This window comes from Pocillopora verrucosa, chromosome 12, assembly GCF_036669915.1.
Source record: "Pocillopora verrucosa isolate sample1 chromosome 12, ASM3666991v2, whole genome shotgun sequence".
Classification (NCBI taxonomy): domain Eukaryota; kingdom Metazoa; phylum Cnidaria; class Anthozoa; order Scleractinia; family Pocilloporidae; genus Pocillopora; species Pocillopora verrucosa.
The window spans coordinates 13,683,831-13,708,316 of record NC_089323.1 but is presented as its reverse complement, the minus strand read 5'-3'; the positions used below and the strand labels follow the sequence as shown (position 1 = coordinate 13,708,316).

Sequence of the window (24,486 nt, the reverse complement as noted above, 5' to 3'; positions counted from 1 at the left end):
TTCAAACCATCTAAAATTAATTCACATGAATATTTGCATATGAACTTGAGTGTCTATAATTTGTCTGATAAGTAGCTAACACTAATTTAGTCCTTACTTGTAATTCTGATAACAGGTCCTAATTTTCAAAGCTCCCCACACAAAACTGACAAGATTGTCATCCTGCAGCAATCAATCAACATATTCAGACATAATTTTAACAAACACAAATGTGACTGATCTGCAGCATTTTATAGCATACGGTATACATCAACACAAGAATCCTTCACGAAATACAATTTTTTAAAACCAGACCTATGAAGTTAGTAGTGCACAATATTTATTGTTCACTATTACCTGAATAAATGTAAGTAAAGCATCAAGAAGAAGACATTCTGTATAGCACAGCTCAGCATGCTTCTCTTCTGCAAAGAAAGATTTCATTTACATCAAAAATGATTTAATTTCATTCTCCATTTAATTTAATTTACTTTAGTTCAGGTACTTAATTTCAAGCCCTCGACTCCAAAAAATCAATTAAAATTAGAGAAAGATTTAAAAATGGCAATAAATCTTGAAACCAAAACCTCTAAAACAGTGTAAATGAATTAAGTCTAGCAGTTAGCTTATTAAGTCTCTGTTAAATTCAATGTGTGGAGTTACTAGTATCCATGACTTTTAATTTTAAAAAACTTTGTTTAACAATGACAAAGAACTGAAGATCATTGTACAAACCCATGGAAAACTCATCATATGCAGAACTCCATATCCAGCTTGAAAATGTCTCTGACCATGTTGGCTTTTTCCTTTGTCTGAAGATAAAATAATTAAAACAATTCTGTTTCATTCTATAATCATTATGCCTTATGCTATGGTGTATTCCTTAAACCTTTAACTCTCATGTGTGATCAAGACAGAATTTCTCCTTACAATATCAAAATAATGTCAACCAGATAAGTGATGAGAATAAAGAAAAACATCAATTTGGGGATAATTAGTTGATCCAATACTAAATTCGCTGAACTAACATTATAAGAATTGTATGGTTGACAGTGTGGAGAATTACAAATTTGATCTGGGAGTTAAATGGTTAATGAATGAATAGCCATGGTTAACATGTCGATAAACAGATCATTGTTAGTACCTTTCACAGATATTCACAGCCAACTTGACACTTTCACTTGCCTTTTGAATTGCTGGCTGGAAATAGAGAAAAAAATGTCAATTCAGTTCTCTAATATGGTATCTTAAATTTTACAATGTTGACTCTTTGAGTACCAATCATACTTCTGTGACAAATCATGTAGTTTAAAACTTATCAAATATGACAAGATCCTACCAGCCAACTGTTTTGGAGTCAAAGGTGTAAGATTTCTATTCTGGAAGAAATTAACCCCAATACATTCAAAGGACTAGAAAAGAGTACATTTTCAAAAGTGTTCCAAATATTTGCAAATAAATTTATTATCTTCTGAATACAAATTATTTCCAAGATGTCCTCTGTCAGGCACTCAGACAAAATTTTTTTGTTCTCATCTTGATTGGAATCAAGTTTGTATGTATTTTACTCGGACTCTAAACTTTTCATTAAGGTTGTGGTAACTTGACTTTTTTAACTAGGTGTGAAAAATTAATGAGCAGGCGCATGGGAGAAATTTTAACCTGCAGAGAAGATTTAATATATCAGGCCTTAGACGTGAAAAGCCCAAGGAATATTGTAAACATTGTCTTCCTGAATTAACCCTTTTAACTCCTAGCAGCGATCAATATGCAACTTCTCCCAATAATATCTATACATTATCCAGCAAACAAGTAATGATAATACTCAAACTTTTCAACTAGAAGTTGTCATCTTGATCTAACACCAAATTCTCATAACTAATTTACAAAGAAATGTGTAGTAGCTAGAAGAGAGAATTAAAAATCAGATCTTGGGAGTTAAAGGGTGAAAGTACAGACTCATACCTGTTCAAATTTCAACAGAGCTTGAATGCACATAATACTGCTGTATGCAACTGCATGGTACATGCTTTTGTTGATCCTGAAACCATAAACTAAACTTGAATATCCATTTATTCATTACATATACATGATTTGTGAAGTCAACAAATATTTCCACTTGACTGTTATTTAATCCCTAAACAAATTGTACATGTTGGGAGATTTTCTGGGTGAGGGAAATCCTGAAAAGGTAAATTTTTTTGTGAAAAGAACTAGAATTATTATAATAGTAGTTTTTCAATAAATAAAAACCGGAATCTGATGATGATTTATGCTCAGTTTGCCTAACAAAATAGGTTGGAGCAATGCAAACTGTGAAATTATATATTTTTTTTCTGATAGCCACTTGGCTCCTCAATTTTTTATGATTTCATGATGAAGCATTCTAGTTGCCAATCTGGTGACTAATTTTCAGGATTTGATTGCCAAAGTGAAAAATTCAGTCACATTGGCGCCTGTATTAGGCGCTATTTCAAACCCTGTAAAGGTGTAATTATATAAATTCTAGACTAACGCTTTATCTAGCAATCATTGTCCATCAGACAAATAGTAGGAGGAGAAGGGGGCTTTCCAAGAGAGCCAGACGAAGTACCATTATTTTCTCTAACAATTTTAATTAAGATCTGTTTCGTGAAACTTCAAAAATGAAGAAAGAGAGATGCTCCTTTGAACAGGTAGTGAAACCCATGAAACTTAATTACAATTTTTGACAGAGACTCATGTATTAAGACTTATGTAAAACTTTTTCACACGTTATCGAGTTTGTACCCAGACCTATAACTTGTTAGACACAGTTTACTACTTAGACCACAAATTGAAATTTCCATACCATGGCTCTATGTCTGCCTTTGCTTGTAGAAACTTGTTTGAAAAGCAGAGGTCATAAGCTTTGGTGATCATTTTGACGGCTTCTGCCATAGTAAGGGAATCATTATCTGTACTGTAAAAGAAGATAATTAAAAAAAATCAAATCAAACAATTATTAAGTTAAACATGAATTCCATACTAAAGATTACCAGTATTGACTGGTAATCCAAATATATTGATGACCAGGGGAAGGGTCACTGGGGACATACAACTACTTCAGATTTTATCATCTGTCATGATTCAAATTTCAAGTTTGTATAGAAAATTTCCTCCCAATTTTACATTAACTTTCACTTATTTTAGTTAAAGGGAACAAATACTCAAGGGAAAGTCAAAATCAAACAGGTAAGGAAAAATCCTATGCACATAAACATTTTAAAAGAACAAATCTGAATACTTTTAACCCTACGAATATTGCAGCATGATGATTTTCCAGAAAATATCCCCACAACCCAATGGAAGGTCATTGGAAAATATGAGGGGGGTGGAGAAGGGGTCTTCATTATGACCTCAAAACTTTTATAAGAGTATAGCATTTGCATGGCATTTTGAGTTCATACTACAACATTACAAGCCGCACAAGTAAAACATTCTTAGCGCATCACTGATGAGTTTAAAATCTTGCTTGACTACCCTGATGGTGATAGGCATCTAACTTCTCCCAAAAGTAACACTTCTGAATCAAACTTTCGGGTCATGAAAATGGAGAAAATGATCATGAACTCGCAAAGCTCATGAAAGTAAGTCAAATTTTCCTCGAAAGTACCATAGAAAATGTATAAAATACGGTATGGAGAACTTGCATACTGATGTTGGGGTGTAGATCGAAGGTTAATTTTATGCCGTACATTCGTCCGATAAACGTATAAATTACTTAAATCTTAAGGAATTGATCCGGACACTCTACACAGCGCGACAACTTTCTAAAAATTGAAATCAGTGATGACTTGGTGTGGTAAAAGACTTGATACAGATCGACTATTGCGGGCACTTCCGATTAAAGGAAGTTAATCATTATCCAACGTTGGACACCACAGCACTTTCTTCGGAGGTTATCGGCTTTGTTTACACAACATGAAACGTGCCAGCAACTGATTTACCTGTAATGTGCTTATCGCGGAAAGCATTAGGTAACTATAGAAAACAAGTTTATATTCATATGAATTTGAAATCAAAGGTGTACAAACCCGTTATGTTCAACGTATTTAACCAAGAACAGTCAATAGGCTTACTTAGAGCTCGAGGTCAGCCGGTACTTGGAAGGATTTGAACAGACACGTGAAATTTTTTCCAAAATTTTAACTTAAACTGTACAAACTAGACTAACCTTGACTGATCCACCACGGTTCCGTCCATCCTCTACTTGATTAATTCTCAATTTAGCGAGGAGAAAGCACAGATAACTTTTTCAAAACAACTCAAAACTTAATTATTTCTCTTGTCTGCGACGGCGTATTTCGTAATCTTTGTTTATTTACTAGTGCTCAGTTTTCTCTCTGTGTAGACTTGTCTCGTCCCAATGCTCACACCTGACGCCCTGACGGATTAGTTGACAGCCTTGTGAACCAAGTTCTGTCGCAATTTTTTGCTGAGACTGCAAAAGGAATCTTTTTTAAGGAATCTACATAGTATCAGATTCGAAAGGTAGAAAGACTCGAAAGAGCAAAAAAAAAAAAACCAAAACTACAAGAAAAGACGGTTAAGAGTGAAAACTTCGCTCTATAGAAGTGCTGAGTACGACATTAACATACATGTTCAACGTTCTTTTCAACCAAACCTGAGGTCCATGTATCGCACATTCTCGAACGTCAGATGCATTTAATATCCATTTAGTATCCGAGTTAGTACCTAATTTTCATAAGTTAGTAACTTTCCAATCCTTTTGTCCACACTTTCTTAAAATATATGCAATAAGCTCTATAAAGCAGTCGTTTTCGTTAGTGGACAGCGCTAATGACTCGTTTGGATCAATCAATTTGATGTTGGTTGTGGAAGTATCGTGATTCCACCGTTGTATTGTTGTCATACGAAAAGTGTGTGAAGCGACTGATATAATAGACGTCTGCGGAAAGATATCCCTGCTCCGCGTGAACTCTAGGAAACACCTAGATATCAACTTCGTTTGTTTTCAGTGCCGCGCAACACAGATGAAGCTGGGAAGAAGTCAACTACTGCTCGTGCTCTATAGCATCACTGATTTTGTGCGCTTTTAATATTGAATTCGAGGAAACAGTATTCCATCGGTCTAAATAACCGTCTCTGTTTGCATTTTATTTCAGATCAGCGGCATATCGATCACTGTAACTTATGAATTTTGCAACAAAATAGACCGTTTATTTAGGATGAAAGGCGTTACTACCATTCTCTGTCGAGCCAATCAAAGTCCGGTGAAATAAGTGGATACGTTATAACAACAAGAAAGCTTTTTCCTTTTATTCCTATAAACTCTAAGCAAATGTGATACAAACTTTTCCTATCTAAATAAGCCAGATCTAAAACTTTCTAAGAACGATGTAAAGTAAGTTAATCCACAGTTCCTTGGTTTTATTTTCCGCTGCGCGCGTTGGAAAAATCAGAAATTTCCTTCATCTCGAAGCATTCATTTTAACCCTAAAATCTTAAAATTACTCGGTGGAAAATAAGTCTGCAAGCACACAAAAATATGACGTAACTGACTAAAAAACTGCTCGATGAAAGATTAAAGCTTTCCTGATTTCACCACAGTGGGTGATTGTAATAACACAATTTCGCTTCACGCGACGTATGTAGATAGAGTTTTATTTTTCTTGTTGTTAATTTAGAATATCTCTGGCTTAAAAATAAATAAATCTAAAATGAATATTTCGGTTAGAAGCAATGCAAATATAAGAACGGACAGAATAAATAAAATCTATAATTCGTTCAAATTCCCAACTATTTGAGGAGTTTAACTTTAGACTTCTGAGGGAAATTATACACACCAAACTACTTCCCTTTGTAAATTGAAATTAAAAGAGCGAGATCATTGCTCACGTGATTATAGAAATGATGCAAACGATCTCATTGGCCAAAGACCGAGTCATATCTCGATAATGTAACGCCACGCGAGAGGATCTTTGCAGGGACGTTTTACTCTTCGGATTGAGATTTCCTCTATTAGCTTCTCGTGAAGATCCGTTGACACATTCCTTCAAATTATCAACCCGAGCCCCGCCTCCCCTGACAAACTCATTTTGTTAAAAGCGCTCGTGAAGATCACGAGTCACAAAAAATTACTTATTTTTTACTCGCTACAGAGGCTACCCCTAACCCCCAAAGTAAACGAAATGCTGTGCCTAATGTAATAATCAACTCGGCTTGTCGAAGAAACGGCTTTCCTCCCTTAACACTAACATACACAGAAAAAAAATACAGCCTTGTTAGAAAAAAAAAACGTATATAAAATTAGGGAAGTAGACTCCGTTCATGTCCACGAAAATGAAGCTCTGGTGAAGGGAAACAAACAAAACAAAAAAAAAAACAAAAAAAAAATAACACCTTTAGAAAACAAAATATCACTTCATTGGCTTCATTGGAGTGGACTTGGTATGGCTCTATCTAGGTTTTTTTAACAACTAATAAATTTATTACCGAGGCTTTTTTATCATCCTGTAACACCACGTAAAAGATACTAAAGGAAATTTAAATAACTTAAAGAGACGGAAAATTTTCACACTGTGGTTTCCAAAACAACATTCTCTTTAGGACTGCTATCCCGTTCCATGTCTCCCAGGTCCCTGTCATCTTCCGATGAATATTCAGGAGCTGTCTCAAAGGACGAGTTGGAGTCCTGGCGCGAGAGACTCTCGGATCCACCGAGAGAGATGCTGATAGAATCCTCGTCTATTGAGGAATTATTGTTAGTGACACCATTCTTGGAGCGTTTGGATTGCTTTTTTTCCATTTTAGCTGCTTCTTTCGCCTGCTTGCGTCTGTGTTTGATTTCTTGAAGCGCTGAGTGGATTCTGAAGTGAAGTCTGCTTTGTAACAAATGGTTTTCGTAGTCTTTCCTGTCGGTTCAAAAAGTACGTTCTCAAAGATTTTGTGAGGAACGCTGGGGTATAAAAACTAGCGGATCAATGTCAGTATTCTCTCCAAGTGCACACCATATATGGTATGAAGTATGATTCTCACAGGGCACAGGGCAACTGCACACCTACCCCTTCCGTAACCTAGCAACAGTCAACTGATAAAAAGTTAGGGTTAATGCTGGGTTAGGGGAGGGGTAGGTGCGCAGTTGCTTGGATACTGATATCATCCCATTGGGATCTCATACTTCATACCATGCACAGTGTACTCCAGGAGAGCAGTATCAATGCACCACGTGTTGAGTCCCTCAGCCATCAGTTTAAATACACATAGCTTAAAATTAACATCATTCAATTAGAACCCCACTCAAGCACTCGCACCTATCGGAGTTTAGCTCATTTAACAGAGGCCAATAGCAAGCGTCCTACATGCATACAGATTTATGTGAGAGAAAACAGTATGAACAGATTTTCTTAAGGATAAAAGTTAAGAACTGAACTGCTTTGATCCTTTGCCACGCTCCAAACCTAGAAGCTCTTGCATTTTTCCCGCGCTTAAACACGGCAACACCGAGCCACGTTTATCACCGGTTGCACGTTTTCCCGCACTTAACACCAGTGACACTTTTTCCCGCGCTTTACTTGCACTTGCAGGTATGTTGGATATTCCACGCTGCTTAACAATACTTGCTAATGTTAACGCACTAGACAGCTTTTCTAGAACATCGGTTGCACGTCTTCTCTGAGTTCTGAGAATTTACCATCACTTAGAAAAATCGACTTGCTTTTTCATACCTTGTTTTATTGAGGTATTCTTTGGCTTGATCCAGATCTCCCTCCTCTAGGTACAGAAAGCCAACTTCTGCGCATGCGAAAGGAGCCAAGTAGAAATCCTTAACTAGGTCCTTTGATCTGCAATACGAAAAAGGAGGAATAAGGTGCTTGCACTTACTGGTTGGGAAAGGAGGCCGACAAAATGCCACGCCAAAAACGAACCAAGGGAAAAAAAATGGGCTGTTAGAGCTGGCCGAGAGTGGCCTGAATCCTTCCCCCTAGACCTCTCTCAGATAGATACGCTCATTTGACATAATTTTCTCGCGCTTGTTTTTTGTTCCCATACTCGAAAGGGAGTTTCACGGATCATATAAAACAAACCCGTGGTTTTAACTCTTTCACTCTCGAGATCCATTACAAAAATTAGGAGGGAAAATGATACGAGAAGGCAAGTTGCCGGAAGCAAAGTTACTGACCTGTTTACCGTATTAAGGAGGCTCTCCATTGCTTCTTTCGGTTTGTTCACACAACGGTAACACATTCCCTGAAGCAGGTATCCAAGACACAAATCATCCATGTAATTTGTATTTTTACCTAAAAAAAAACATCAACAAAAAAAAAAAAAGGAAAGACTGTCACGTTGTTTTGTTTTTTAAATATGAAAAAATTTGAAATGACGCTGGGGACCTGGAACTAAAGAGGTAAGTGCAGTTGAAAGGTCTACGCAAAACTGCAAGTCTGCTCCTCGACGGGGTTTGGGTTCTAATCATAGCCGCCGACAATATAATGCTGTATGTGATGCAGTACTTGACTGGGCTTAAATTTCACATTGCTACTCTTTATCCAGGACTCCTGGAGTATTCATGGTTAGGCGGTACCAATAACACGGAAATAAGTGAATAAGGAATCGGAAACTCGTGATCATGGTTTTGTTCGGAAAAAGGTCGTCATATATGTTCGTTATTTGAACCGCAGATGTAATAGCAGAAATATGGGTTTTCTATAATAAAAAAGGTGATTTAATAGGAAACCTGTGTTGGTGCGTTTTCGACTGTAATTTTTACTATTATAGTTTACCTTTAGTTTCTTCTAACTCTACCAGCGACGTTTGGACAAGTTTCAACATTGGCTCCACTAAGTCCGGCCTGCGATGAAGAACTTTGAAGCCATTCCAGAGCAATATAAGTTCCTGAAGGGAGAGTCAGTTTAGGGGTCTTTAATTCCCCAGAGAAAAAAAAAACCTCGCGTATATATCATTTGTCTTACATATATCCTAATTCGTCTCCATTCCTCTCCCCTTGTCGTCTCGAAAGAAAAACGTAAGGAGCCTAGGAACGACATTGCTGCCGTTTGAGAATGGCTCATTCTTTGATATTACAAGATTAGACCCAAAAAAATGTATTCTCTAACAACGTAATTATACAAACATCCATGTGACTAGCCAAGCTGACATTTCTCACGTGTACGAAAACAAAAAGTGTTGCACCAATTTGGCTAGAAATAGACTCGCTCCAATGATTTGCCTTATCATTAGATCTGTCCGCCTTACAATTCTAATTTAACCAACGGAGAAAAGAGATTTTGACCTACGATTCTCCTCGCACTTACCATTCCGGGAAGAAATAAATGGTTGCCTTGATCCAGGTACTTGTTAGCTTTGTGAATGGAAAATTTCTCAAATGGAACGGACTTTCCAGCGATACGCTGCTTGTATTCCGGAAGTCGCCTGATACAAAGAAAACCAACTGGTGTCCAATCGTTTTCAGACCACATGTGAGCGGCGCGGGAGCGCAACGTATAATGGTTTAGGAGAGGGCAAAAGATGGACATTTCTTCTATCTCCCATTCCAATAGCACAAACTTACGTTTTTAATTACAATTGTATTACGCCTTTCAAGTTTTCCTTTAACACTTCAGCGTTCGCCTCAAAGAGAAGGGGTAATTTACTCCCGTTTTGTCCATTATAGGGAGGCAAGTATCCCAAACTCAAGGGGCGCCTTGTTCAGGCTTCATGTTAAATAAAAGGGCGGGGATTTCACGGGTACAGGTAAGCTCCGAGAGGTTAAACTTCGCGTGGAAACTTCCCCTTTGGATCTTTCAATGGCCTATCTTTCTGGGCGCTCTTGGTTTCGACTGTTTTATCGGTAAAGCATTGGCGCAATGCGAGAGCCTTCGTCCAGGGCGATAAATTTAAATAAAATGTAAATAACAAGTAACTGGGGTCGGAGTCACAGAGGCAATAACAGAAATAGTGGTAGAAATAAACCACAAAAGTTTGCCGCTCTTTCTCCGCTCTCTTTTCCTTTATATTTACCTGAAAAGATACTCCTCAGTGTCCTTTTCACCCTGATCGTCTTCTCTCGCGAGCTCCAGGTTTGTAATTCTCGCCATAACTCTGAAGCAAGCTTTAAGATACATGTAGGATGTCTGCCGAGGAGAGGGTTTGTTCAGGCTTTAGTTAATGTCATGCAATGCAGCTGCAATTCTGTTCCAGCAGCATATGAAAGCGGAAGACTGAGTAACCGTGCTACCTTAGAGTCATTTGCCCCGACAAAGGACTAAAGCTCGCAACATCAGCATTATAAACTCTTTGCGATGAACGATTTACATCATTAACTTGGTTGATAAATACAAATAATCCTGTATCAACTCAAACCGATTCTTTACAAACTTAATCCCTTTATTCATTAACCGTGCATCTGTTCGGCAAATCTTCTAAACGTCGTGGAAAATGAGACTTAACAACTACGTACGTTAATGCCATTGAGAAAAATGTGCAAGTTACTAAGGCCTCCATTCACTTTCTCTTTGACAACAATGGTGTTTTAGTTAAATTTCACACACGTTCTCTCTTAAATTCCTTCCGTCCTTACCCGTGACCAGCGGCTTTCCTTCAAAAGAACACTTGCATAGTGGTACGCTGTGGCCCAGTCCCCCTCATACCTAATGAGACAGAAAAAGAGGATTTTAGTTATAATTTTCCTACAACAAAAACAAAACTTTACCATGCGACAGCAGTTATGACAAGGGAGATGACTTAATCTATACTTTCCATTGGAGAACGTTTTGTGACTGAGACCAAGGGGACGCAAATTAAACGACAACTGAACAGTCTTGTGTGACGATAAACTTACGAATAACACCACATCAACTCCCAGTAACAGATATGATGGAACTGTTTCCATTCAGACTGAACTGCAATTGAGTCGTTGTAGCTTTTGGTGGCCTGTAACCAAAATTAAAAAAAAGACAAACAGCTTACAGTAAAATCATATAACGTCATGTTGCCGATATCATGTCACGTCAATTCATGTACTATCATACCGCATCATGTAACGCTATTCGTGACATGTCGAGTCACGCTGCACAGCACGTGATGTCGCAATGTCATGTCACGTTACGTAACGTACTTTCAGGCCACATCGTGCAACGCTATTCATGACCTTACATATCACCAAATGAATCATTTCCCCAAGCCCCTATCCTCCAGGAGCATGGGTAGCTGTGATAGTGTATCACGTCACAACAGTTAAACATAATGTTTCTTATTCTGAATGATGCATCCTTTATGAGTCGATCTGGTTCGTTTGCATTATCACTGACCTCATCCAACTTTCCTTGAACTTGTTTTATTCGACCAGCGTAGTACAAGAATATCGCGCCCTAAAATAATAAAAGGGTAAGTACAATTTATAGCTCATGCTATTGGAAACTTCTCTATTTGCTGCATTATTCCTGCGATACTTTCGCTTCTATCTCGTCAAATCTGACTGCAGCTCCTTGTCAATCTTTTATGCCATACATTCGTGATATATGTACATCTCTTTTTCACTTCTAAGGCATCAAGAACGACGCACGGATTAGGAGGGCCTGGTTATGCTAGTACGACAGCCTGTACAGCCGATCAGATTGCGAGCCCGGGAATTACAGCATTAGTGCATGATTAGTGCAGTTCCTTGATTAAAATACCTTCGGAAATGCCTTCAGATGTGGCTGGAGAATTTCCTCGGCGTACATGACGTCTCCCTCGCCGTTTCCTGACGGAATAAATGACAATACTTCAATAAAAGCTTCAAATTAATAGAATAAGCCGAAACTCAACAGAGTAGAACTCTTTGTCCCACGCTCGTGACAAGACGAAAACACATCCTTCTCCATTCTCTAAAGAGCTCAAACCTCACCATCTTTTTTATTCTAGTAGGACTCCTGTTTCAAACAAAGTATGGGATCAACCATTATTATCCCCAAATTGATATTTTTCTTTATTCTCATCACTTATCTGGTTCATATTGTATTGATATCGTAAGGAGAAATTCTTAGTCACTCACAGGAGTAAAAGGGTTGACCATAATATTAGTATATCATGAATGGCTTAATGGCTTGTAGGAGAGCACTGAGAGTGTTGTTTTTGTCAGAAAAGGTTGAATGCCTTATTTTTCGATGTAGTTAGATTGTTTGTATGTGATTTTTTGCAGCAGGAACATTTTGAACAGGAAGATATTGCATACAGGGAGGAATTCGATGGTGTGATAAAATTTTGTTTTGGCAGTGTACGGGGCCATCAGATCGACAAAAAGTGAGTGAGCCTTATTTCTTTTTTCAAGAATCAGGTAGTTCTTGGCATTTTAATTGTTCTTTCATGTTAAAAAACGTAATTATATATACACACACCCGTTTTTAAAAGCGTTGCAACATTGAAAATATACATTAAATATACAGTACCGCTCGCGTATACGTTAACTAAAAAACGCGAAGTCGTCGAGTCGGTAATGTATTACTTCCAAATTTTACGCTAGTAACTAACGGCGTAATTTCTTCAAGTCGGTGATGTATATACTGTAAGATTTTAGGCCCGTAACTAACGGCGTAATTTCTTCCAGTCGATATTGTATATCTGTACGATTTTATGCCAGTAGCTAACGGTATAATTTCTTCCAATCGGCGATCTTTATATGTAAGATTTTACGCCAGTAGCTAACAGCGTAATTACATACAGTCGGCAATTTATATATGTAAGATTTTACGCAAGTAACTAACGGCGTAATTTCTTCCAGTCGGTATTGTATATCTGTACGATTTTATGCCAGTAGCTAACGGCGTAATTTCTTCCAATCGGTGATCACTATATGTAAGATTTTACGCCAGTAGCTAACAGTAATTACTTACAGTCGACAATTTATATACGCAAGATTTTACGCCAGTAACTAATGGCGTAATTTCTTCCAGTCGGTGATGTATATCTGTTAGTTTTTACGCCATTAGCAACGGCGTAATTTCTTCCAGTTGGTATTGTATGGGCGGCCGTCACCACCAAAGATTGTATGTATGGTTTTACGCCAGTAACTAACGGCGTAATTTCTTCCAGTCGGTAATGTATAGCTGTATGATTTAACGCCAGTAACTAACGGCGTAATTTTATCCAGTCGGTGATATACATAATGTAAATTTTACACCAGCAATATAATTTAGTTATATATTAATTTATTATAAGAAAAGCGTGCGTAGTCAACCTCGAAATGGACAACTCGCTAAAATGGGTTCTCTTCATCAAAGTAGGCGGTCAGATAACAAGTGATAAACTGTGGAAGTAAGGTGAGGTATTTTAATTGAGAATTTGACGAATTTTTTTATTCCTTAGAGCGGTCGTAAATATTCCCATACAAACTCTTATAATTCCGTCATGACTGTTATTGCGCAAGATGATCATCTTACAGCTGGAGCTTGGGCCACCTGTGGGCGACTCATACTACTCACAACCTATCATGTTTTCATCAATCATGGACAATATGAAGTGTAGCTTAGCCAATCAGATAACAGCATTAAGAAAGAAACCCTATAAAAAAACCCAGCATCAACACTCATTAACCTATTCGCGTCACGCCTTTATCGTGAGGAAAAAGATGATGGAAGGAGAGACTGTCTTTGTTCAAACGGACCCAACGTTTAAGGTAGTCCTTGCCGTCTCCACAGAGTTAAAAAACCAAAATCGATTGCACGTGACACGCCTTCAAACCGCCTGCATTGAAGATATAGAAAGTAATGATAAACGAGAGGATCATAGGTTGGTGTTTGGCGGTGAAAGGGCGGCGAACATGGCCTTCGTGAGTTTTGGTCAAACGGCATCAGCAGTTGTACGTATGTGCATGCTGGAAGCAGTAGTATTAGCCGAACATTTTGGCCGAAAATCGGGCCACGCGCGGATGGTAGGAACAGGGACAAGCTAGAAAGAGTAGTATCTATAGGCCCGCTTTTCTGTCTCGCAAATGACAAGGGGACAGCGAGATACTACTGGTGGAAATATGATCACCTCTATCCACATTTTCGAATAGAAGGTGCAGTCAGAGGCTTAGACATCAATCAACGAGAAAGTATGCCAAGTATGATGCTTATTTTCCGCAACAACTTCACGGAGCTGATAGAGATAACCACCACATTTAATACTACGCGGAGGGAAGAGCATCGGTTCAATAGCTACGTCCATGTCGCCTGCATTGTGCGAGAAATTCGCGAAGGTGAAGACGGACCACACACCATCCGCTTGAAGGCGTTGATGCAGCCCTTTAACATCTCAGTTGAATACTTTGATCTAGTAATAAAGTTAAGAAACGAGGAGGATGCCAAAAATTTGCCAAGTCCTCTAGGAGATGAAGATGATGAAAGCGAAGCTGATGAAAGCGAAGCTGATGAAAGCGAAGCGGACGAGGGAGACAATAAGAATTAAAGGCCACGAGGTAGACAGTACGTACGAAAGACAGAAAGAAAAACGCAAACTAGAACTTATTTAACATACATTAAGCAGCAAAAGATAAACTGATAATGAAAACATTATAATTATTATAGTTCTTAGGATCGTTTGGTAAAGGTGGAAGTATGTATAGTTATTTGTACTTCAAACAACCATAGATACAAAAATAATTCTGTGTGTACTGCAATATTGGATGTCTGAGTAATATGCACATTTAGAAATTCATAACACGCGAGCCGAGTAGGAAAAGGGATTCCGACGAAATTGCGTCCGTTTGTAATTTGTTAGTTAAGGGACGATGAATAGGAATTTATGAAGTCTTCATATAATCGTAATGTACTTAGATAAATGTCAACGTAAGCTTTATGATAAGCTGATGTCTTAGTAATAGGCAAATTTAGAAATTCATAACCACGCGAGCCGAGTAGGAAAAGGGATTCCGACGAAATTGCATCCGTTTGTAAATTGAGAGTTCAGGAACAACGAATAGTCGTAATTTACTTTGATAAATGTCAACTTAAGCTTCGTTTTTCGTATCTACCAAAAAAATGGACACAGTCTGCCCAATGACCTCTTCTCATCCTACCGCCAACCCACACAACCTTTTTCCCGATTCTCATGATGACGAGTGCACTATTTTTCTTATCACACAACTGCCCAAAAATAAGAGAGAATTTATTCCATAGGTCTTGAAAGTTCACAAACCTATATCTAACAAGTCCAAGAAATCGATACAAACTTAAGCCATGAAATGAATGAGCTGACTCCAAGAGCCCTTTGATCGCAAACGCAAGGATCCCGGATTACTGGCAACTCGTTCATTGTTTACGATCGCACTCTGTTAGGCAACTCATACAACGCACTATCTATCATGGACAATATGAAGTGTAGCTTAGCCAATCAGATAACAGCATTTATGACAGAAACCCTTTAGCAACCCTGCACCTACATTCACTAAACTATTCGCGTCACGCTGTTATCGCGAGGAACAAGATGACGCAAGAAAAGACAATCTTCCTTCAAACGGATCCAGCGTTTAATTCAGTCCTTTAAGCCATCCGGGAATTAAGAGACGAAAATCGATTTCACGTAAAAAAGTGTCAAACAGCCTGGATTCATAATATAGAAAGTGATGATCCCAAACGGAGGTACAGGTTCGGAGGTAAAAAGGCGGCGACAATGGCCGACTCGAGTTTTGGTCGAAAGGCATCAGCAGTTGCACGTATGTGCATGCTGAGTGCAGTGGGTATCGAATCAAAGTTCTAGCCGAAGATCGGGCAATTTTCGAGTGAAAGGAACAAGGAGAAGATGAAAAATATGGTTTTCATTAAACCGCTTTTCTGCCTCGCAGGAGACAAGAATAAAGCGAGATACTACTGGAGCAAATATGATCAACTCTACCCACATTTCTGAACCAAGGTTTTTGTAATTTTTATATTATCGATCTCGTTTCTGTTCTGGCCGATCTCAACCGTAAAGATATGAAAATTAAGGTAGAAATTGATTTTGTAACTGCGTAAACAATTCGAAGGCGCATACTCAGTATGTGGGAACTGTAATACGTGGTCGAGCGTGATTCGTTAGTTAAGATGGTCCGATGACGACACAAGAAGATTGACGGCTTAGAAATGTCATCCGCAGTGTCACCTTCATAAGCGTAGACTCTAGTTTTCCCTGTTGTAACAACTTGAGAAGAAAAGAAATTAAAGATGAATCAACCAAACCAACAACGAGTGTTAGAGAATTTACTTCTAACAGTAGGAAAAGGGATTCCGACGAAATTGCGTCCGTTTGTAATTTTTGAGTTTATGGAAAATGAATGGGAATTTATGAAGTCTTCATATTAACGTAATTTACTTTGATAAATGTCAACGCTGTACGATAAAAAAAGAAACGTATTATTACTACAGTCAAGTAGTAAGCTATTGCAATGTCTTCATTCTTAAAATGTTATGGTTTTCATCAAAGAGAGATAAACGCAGGCCTGGAACAGTGAGATTTTCTGTATGGTACAACTGTCAGCTAAAACACTGGTTAAAGTTCGTAAAAAGAGACCTTAGAGTGCTTAGAAATCAGCTAGAGCTGGGAGATTATTTGCTCATAACATAATCTTCTACAGGCAGAATAGTAGTCAAGTAAATGCACAAATTGAACGCTGCATACACCAAGTGCCGTTCTCAAGTTTCAACCGATTTTTGGCTTAATTTCACAGCTTTTTACAACAGCACAAATGTAGTCATACAGTAAACATCTCAAGACAATTCTATTAATAAATCTGGTCACAAAGCAGCACAAATGTAGCCATACAGTAAACATCTTAAGACAATTGTATCGATAAATCTGACCACAAAGCGGCACAAACGTAGTCATACAGAAAACATCTTAAGACAATTCTTTTGATATATCTGACCACTTATCAAGGTAATAAGTTATGAATCTGATCACTTACCATGGCAATAAGTTATAAATCTGACCACTTACCAAGCGAATAAGTTATATATCTGACCACTTACCAAGCTAATAAGTTATAAATCTGACCACTTATCAAGGTTAAAAGTTATAAATCTGACCACTTACCAAGGTAATAAGTTATTACACTGTGATAGGCGAGCAGAACCATGGCACACATGGGCGATCTTAAGTTCTGGTCTCTGCATCCTTGGTCTAAATGATCCAGACCTAAAAACTGTTCATAAAATGGGAGTCACATCTCATAGTTGGGTTTTTTCAACAATTGATAATCAATTCTTCATTCTTATTACTACACATCTTCATGTAGATAAGTTTCGAGAATTAAGTTATACATCCAAATAATGCCCTCTACTGAGAGCTGGATTAACCCTTTAGCCCCTAAGAGTGACTAGCATCTAATTTCTCCTTACAATATCACCCCTGCATCACACAGTAAGGTCATGAGAATAAAGGGAAGGATCAACTAAATATTCTCTTGATTGATAAACCAATTCTCCATGTTAGCACCTTGGGAAATGTATAGAAAACAATATGGAGAAAATGCATACTGATGTTAGGGTGTAAAGGGTTGATTAGTTATTGCACTCCAAACATCTGGTTGTAGAACTATGTATTGACATAATTGTGAAGATCATGTTTTGTGTAAATCACCTCTGGGGAGTTGACATGTTCAAAATGAAATTACTTGTTGAAACCTGTATGGCATTTTGATTGAGTGTTATATATTAACTGAAATGAATACAAAAGTGATCAAAAGTGACATCACATTTTAAAGTCTATAAGAATTCAATAAGTAAGCTTTTAAAACTTCACATTGAAGTTAAGCAAAAGGCAGTACAAAACTGCATTTATTTTAGTTTCCACACAACTGAAATTGGCTCTTTGAAAGATTATCTTTGCAGTCTAAGGATTTGGATTTTGACTCCGGCAGTCTGAAGAAAGGCGGCATTACCTTGTCTCCTGAAAAACCAACCCACTCTAACAACTTGATTATCTTTGCAGGAAGTAGGGACAACATCTAAAAGAAGACAATTAAAATGTCAACATGTTAACATTCTGTAACAAAAATGTTATTTTGGCAGCCTCCATAAGAAAATCTACTACTGAGGAAGACTCATCCTAGCTTCTTCAATATGAAGTGACAAGGAAAATTGCTGTGCTTCCTGAAATGGAAAGTGGTCTATCTCTCTTCCACTTCCAGCATAATACTTTCTGAACTGCTCCAACAGTTTGTCCCTACTAATCATGGGTGCATAGATAGAGGCACCACAAGACACAATCAACTAAATCCACAGTCTAGCATTGAAGGCAACCAGAAGCACTTCCAAATACTCATAGCTTTAGAATGGATATAACATACCAGTTGAAACAATAAGATCATGATGATAATTTTTAATGGGGTGACAAAATTAAGTTCACTTAGGTTTCTGTAGACTCACCAAATTAAATCCTCCAATGCCAAGGTGAACTCCTCCTTCAAAGTCCTTTCTTTGGGGTGAATGCTGAAGAGATGATGGCTGATGGGCAACCATGTCCAGGCAAGTCCTGATTTTAGAGAAATATCACAATACATAAATCACCAAAAGAAATTATAAAATCATATGAGTCTGCAATAAAAATTGCTGTGCAAAAAGTTATCTTCAATGAATTAATACATTGTTATGATTCAAAATTGAATCCAAAACTTACTTGTAAGTTTGATAAGCACTTCTGATTTTTAGAGCTCCGCGAATGAAGCTGACCAGGTTTTCATCCTGATGAGAAATTTATAAGAGTCATTCCAGACAGACATGCTAATTTGTTGTTCATGGTTAGTGACTTCCTACAGTAAACCAGCAGATTTCTATTCATCATGTGATTATAAAGTTATAATGGTTTATTTCTGATGAATACAGTTGAGTTTAGTATAAACTAAAACAGTGGATGGCATTGAAGATGCCCTCTGATTGGTTATTAAAACACTGAATATTCTTTGTTATTAAAATCTGGATCATTGGATATTGCAATTCAAGAATTTTCATTGGCTTAGCCATCATGTGTTCTGGGCCAATATAACATGCTCTAAAAATATGATAGGTACACTGGGTGAATTCAGTTTGGTATTTAACAATGCAGTTGGGAAAATTTATCTATATTATAGGGTTTTTTATCTATATTATAGGGTTTTTTAGCAAAACAATTACCTATTCCACTTGCACTTGTTGAATATGACATGATTTAGTCAACTAATGGCTCTATGGGCCTTGTTGGCTATCTATTATCTCATATTCAATGAGCACTTGTGAAGTAATTGTTTATTATTCACCTCCCTGCAACTGACAAGTGGGATTTGCTCCTGAAAATATTTCAATAATTGCAGGAATAAACAAGTCAAAATCATCCTTTTTTCCTCTGTTGGCTCACTGTTTTAGTATGAACTGAAAACACTGTTCACATCAGCATTGGTGGCTAGTGGTGTGGGATATTTATGAGTTTGTTTGCGGCTCAGTAAACATCCAGCACCAGCCAACTCCAGTTTGGTAAACAGATGTTAAATATTTACTGAGAGTGAAATAGAGTTGATCAATAATTACCTATACCTGAATAAATGTGAGTAATGCCCTCATAAATAAACACTCGGCATAGCACAGCTCAGCATGTCTTTCCACTAGAATGAATACAAAACATATCAAAAATAGGGCCAGTCCTGTTGTGAAACATTATAATGAAGGTAGAAAAATAAAACAAGAACAGTGCAAGAGAGAGTACCTTCTGTTAAATTATCATAGGATGGATTCCAAATCCAGCTGGTAAATGACTCTGTCCATGTGTGCTTCCTTCTGTATCTAGAAAAAAATAACAAAACATGAAAAAAGGTCAGAAATAAATTACATTCTAGCATTACAGAGTACATAAAAATAACCATGATTATTATTTCCTTCTTCTTGCAATTTACAAGCATCCCATCCTGGGGTAGTAGCAACAATCCAAGTAGCTTCATGCTAAGAAAACTGGCATAACCACTGGACAGCAGTGTGGGCCTTTTGCCTGACTTAGCCACACTTTGTTTCTCTCGTCCTGCTCTCCTTCCATCCTTGCTCCCTACCCCCATACCCACTTCCCTTCCTCCCCACCTTCCTGCAACTTCTTTCCTCCCTCCTGCAACTTCCTTCCTCCCTCCTGCACCTTCTTTCCTCCCTCCTGCACATTCTTTCCTCTTTCCTGCACCTTCTTTCCTCTTTCCTGCACCTTCCTTCCTCCCTACTGCACCTTCCTTCCTCCCTCTGCACCTTCCTTCCACCCTCCTGCACCTTCCTTCCTCCCTCCTGCACCTTCCTTCCTCACTCCTGCACCTCCCTTCCAACTTTTTCAACTCTTTCTTCCTTCCTACCTCAGTCCCCTCCCTCTTTCCATTCCTTTGTTCTTCCCCTCTCGTGGCTTCACTAGTTATCTTTTTTTTTCATTTCCTATTTCTCCCTTTTCTTTAAAATTAAATCTTAAAATTTCAATTTTCAAATCCATTAACATGACTTCCACTGCCCAATTTTGTCATACTACACGTCATTATAATATATATGTATATCAGATTGTAAAAATTAAAAACTTAAAATTATAAATAAAAAAAAAAGTTAAAATCATTACCTTTCACATACATCTAGAGCAAGTTTATTGCTGTTACTTGCTTGCTGTATAGCTTGCTAAATAAAATGAATGAAAATCAGAAAATGCAAATCAATAATAGATATATCATTATGAAAAAAAACAATGATTCAATTACCCTCAACTTTTTCTGTTCCTTGAGCTAAGTATTTTTGAATGAAATTTTCAACATTTAGGAGTCTTCATCTCAAAAATACATTTTCCTTAGTAGAATTTTCTAGAGATCTTTTGCCATGTACCCTTTTTTTTACTTCAATTAATCCTCTCCTCTTGCTGCTGTACACTTCCTTGTAAATAAGTTTAACCTTTTAACTCCCAAGATCTGATTATTAATTCTCCCCTCTAGCTGCTACACATTTTCTTGTAAATTAGTTACAAGAATTTGGTGTTAGATCAAGGTGACAACTTCTACCTGATAAGTTTGAGTATTCTCATTACCTGTTGGCTAGACAATATGAGGATAATATAGGGAGAAGTTACTTGTTAATCACTTTTGGGTAAAAGTAAAAGGGCTAAGGGAACTTAACCCTTAAATTCCCATGAGAGACCCAGAGATAACCTCTTGTTACAAAATCATTACAGACAGGCCAGGTAACAATAGTAAAGAAAATAATTATTTCTGGAAGGGATTATTTGTTGATCCAATACCAAATTCACTGAAACAACACCTTGAGAACTTTTTGGCAGACAGTAAGAAGAACTACTTATGAGATCTTACTTAAGAGAGTAAGTTTAATGGAACAGTTTATCAACTGAAGATAATTTGGAACTGTCCTCTCCCTGACAAGTTTTTCATGGATTTCTCAGTGCCTGTTTATTAGATGATTTATTTTATTAATATATAATAATGTATTGTAACAAGAAGTTAAATGTTGAGTCCAGTAACCAAGAGATTCAAAGAGTTAACCCTTTATGCCCTAACATCAATATGCTTATTCTCCATACTACTCTCAGTCTATACTTTTCCTGTATTATTGATAAGGAGAAGTTGTTTAATAATCACAAGTCTCTTAAGTGGGTGGTTATTTCCTGTGTTCTCATAACCTTGAAGTTCCATTCAGTACTGTCACTGTGATAATTTATGTATAGAGAATTTAAATGCTAGTCACCCTTAAAAAGCACAAATTCAACAGAAGTTGGAGTCTTGAATTCATGAATTCTGATAATCAATTATGTAGTACTCACAGGTTCAAATGTCATCATAGCCTGGAGATACATGATGGTGCTGTAACCAAGAGCATGGTACATGCTTTCATTTATCCTAAAATTAATCAAGAAAGTATCAAGTCATCTCATCAATCTGCAAAAAAAATAAAAAAAACCTCCCAAAGGCTACATACTGAGTGGTGAAATTTATCACAAACATTGACCAAGAATTTCCATTGAATTTTGCAGAAAATGAGGATTAATCTCAATTTCACCTTTCATTTCTGGTATCTGCAAAACTTCTACTTGGTCTTAATAATGACACTGTAAAAGCATCCAAATTTTGTGCCAGAGTCAAAATTAGTTCAGCTTCAAATGCAAAGCCTTATTGATGATGCAGTACCCAAATCAATGTCAGTATCTGAGTAACCATGCACCTACCCCTCCCCTAACCCAACATCAGTCAATTGATAACAAGTTAGGGTTTCATGTTGGGTTAGGGGAGGGGTTAGTGGGCAGTTGCTTAGATACTAACATTGATCCCAGTATTGTATGGACAATCTGAGGGCCAATTCAAGTTCTAAAATTTGCTTAGAGTAAGGTACACTGTTGATTACCATGGTTCCAGTTTAGCTTGTGCTTGAAGGAACTTGTTTGACAAACACAGGTTGACAGCAATATTTGTCATCTTAATGGCATCAGCTAACACTTTTTCATCCACATCACCACTGTAAACAATTTAGAGTGAATTATTTTAAATTTGAAACCCCTCTTTATGCCCTTGAAGATTTTGAAGGATCCTCACAAAGAACTTTGCTAGGTTCTTTGGAGAATCTTTGGAGGATCTTTTGCAAGTCCATGAGGATGTTTAACAAATGATTTCAAACTATATACTGGGTGAAAATTGTGGCACAATAAACAGGCATTGACTGGATTTTTCAAAGGAGGGATCACACTTTGTCAAACAGAGGGTACTCACCAGATTATCATGTCAACCTTCACACAGTGTTTTACTCAATGTGACTAAAAAGGCTTACAAAAGGAGGGTCACAGGCACCCCAGGACTCCTCTAACTAATCCTTTGCTCTGACTAGCACTCCAACCAAGGACCCCTCTAGCACCCCTCCCTTTTACAATTCAGTACAAAATACTCCTGGGTGGAGAGAGAGACAAGGAGATTAAAGTGTCTTGCCCAGAAACACAAGACAAACACCTGGCTATGTCTCAGAACAGTAACCTCTTGACCCATAGTCCACCTAACAAAACATCTCCCACAAAAAATTATCATCCAGCAATCATGGCACCTATTACCCTTCTGGGAAAGACTTGGATTTGTCTCCCAATTGTTTGTTTGTTTGTTTTTTTAATTTTAAAGATGCTGTTTCTATTTTTATTCTTTTCCAGTCTTACTTTTCCACAGTTAAGTCATTACTTAAGGGTTGTTCACATGAACAAGTGATATTGACTTGTACAAGGCTGCAAAATATGCCTTGCACATGTCCACGCCACCTGAGAATAATACAAGCTCCAAATTCCTAGGCACAGCAAAGAACATGGAAATGCTGTTTCAATACCATCCATAAGCTATAGATTCTATGTGACACATGTTCATCATTACAATCATAAGAATACCAGCCCCAAATTCCTAAGTATACCATCCATGGGCATATAGATTTCATGATGCCACTGTGACACATGATCATCACAATCGCATGAAAATCTAAGATCATTTTGAAATGATTCTGATTATGTTAATGTTACAGTCTTGATGATTGAGTTTGGCAGTATGCCCTCTATGCCAAATGCATTGCATACCCCTTCTTAGTTGTGAATACAATCATTCTGATGTTGCTATAAATTGGGCTTGATTTGATTTTTCTCTTTATCATATCACATGAGAATTCCATACAAAAGAATTAGAGATGACAAAAGTCCTCTAAGAATGAGAAAAGAGAAAAAATTTACATCAAGATACATTTAGAATGCCTCCAAACCATTTCTTTCTTTGAAAAGAGGTGCATAAAGGTAGAAAAAATAATTTTTTGGATGCCATAAGCAGTAGATTTGAGCCTATTAAATTCCAAGCAACTGATAATTAAAATAAACTATTGATCTCCTCTCTGTCTATATTAAGTAAGTAAAACACAAATGCCAGTATTTGATACTTTACATTTATATTCCACAAGGGTTATTGACAATTTACGCCCGCGATTCCCCTCTTATCGATAATCTAATTAACGGGCTTGCGTTTCGTCTGCTGAGCGCACTGTCAAAATTTGTTTGAGATACAAAGGAAAACAAATGGTCAAAGGCAGAATTTTTTAACTAATTGAATGTGATGGATCCTGCATGACAACCATAATACACAAAATACATCCAGGAAAACGTGAACGAAAGTTCAGAGACAGGTTGCTTATCTGCAAATTCCACTTTTAGCAAGTTCATTTTATCGCTGTCAAAATGCTGACATGATATCAAGGATTTCTATCCTAAGCTAAAAAGAAACGACTTCTCAAAGAAATGACTTCAAGTCACCAACCATGTCGAATTAAGTTAAAAAGAACGTCTTACCTGGGTACGCGGTGAGAGTTGACCGCACTGGCGGCCATTTTAGCTCTTTCTTTTCTACATCTATTCCTCAACACGATCCGCTTGATTCGCTTGCAGAAAAGCCGAGGAAACGTTTTGGAAACGAGTCTTACTTTCACACCTGCTGCACTCCAACGCTTTGTTTACCAGTTCCTCATTACAAGGTTCGTGTCGTTCCCAGTGTTTCCTCAGAGTTGTTTTGATCCCCTCCCATCCCCACTAGGGAAG

General features: G+C 37.5%; 2 protein-coding genes and 1 pseudogene across 5 annotated transcripts in view; 1 reads left to right on the top strand and 2 right to left on the bottom strand.

Annotated features, from left to right (window-relative positions):
- Positions 1–4,309, bottom strand: part of LOC131770356 (tetratricopeptide repeat protein 39B) — a 67,158-nt gene extending 62,849 nt beyond the window's left edge. For all 3 annotated transcript variants that reach the window (XR_010715836.1, XM_066159118.1, XM_059086067.2), the window contains exons 1-7: positions 4,175–4,309; positions 2,810–2,920; positions 1,945–2,020; positions 1,124–1,179; positions 715–791; positions 337–404; positions 98–162 (exon numbers count right to left, since the gene is read on the bottom strand). Coding sequence is in view for 2 of the 3 variants with exons in the window: in XM_066159118.1 (XP_066015215.1) it covers positions 98–162; positions 337–404; positions 715–791; positions 1,124–1,179; positions 1,945–2,020; positions 2,810–2,920; positions 4,175–4,203 (482 nt within the window). In the remaining variant the exon portion in view is untranslated. The remainder of the gene's footprint in view (positions 1–97; positions 163–336; positions 405–714; positions 792–1,123; positions 1,180–1,944; positions 2,021–2,809; positions 2,921–4,174) is intronic.
- A 945-nt stretch (positions 4,310–5,254) lies between these two features.
- Positions 5,255–24,429, bottom strand: LOC131770354 (tetratricopeptide repeat protein 39A). 2 transcript variants are annotated; one of them, XM_059086065.2, is made up of 20 exons: positions 24,241–24,427; positions 22,287–22,397; positions 21,709–21,784; positions 20,506–20,561; positions 19,633–19,709; positions 19,464–19,531; positions 18,574–18,638; positions 18,324–18,429; positions 17,837–17,902; positions 16,990–17,098; positions 11,637–11,704; positions 11,271–11,330; positions 10,802–10,893; positions 10,541–10,610; positions 9,982–10,094; positions 9,276–9,393; positions 8,745–8,856; positions 8,144–8,261; positions 7,689–7,805; positions 5,255–6,875 (listed from the first exon to the last, which is right to left on the bottom strand). In XM_059086065.2, exons 1-20 carry the CDS (start codon positions 24,276–24,278, stop codon positions 6,536–6,538), a joined length of 1,980 nt encoding a protein of 659 aa, XP_058942048.2. In that variant the 5' UTR covers positions 24,279–24,427; the 3' UTR covers positions 5,255–6,535. The 2 variants fall into 2 exon arrangements, with proteins under 2 accessions (XP_058942048.2, XP_066014847.1); XM_066158750.1 differs by lacking the exons at positions 5,255–6,875; positions 7,689–7,805; positions 8,144–8,261 and having other exon boundaries at positions 8,734–8,856; positions 24,241–24,429.
- On the top strand, positions 13,502–15,263 carry LOC136277089 (uncharacterized; annotated as a pseudogene).
- Positions 24,430–24,486: the final 57 nt, after the last annotated feature.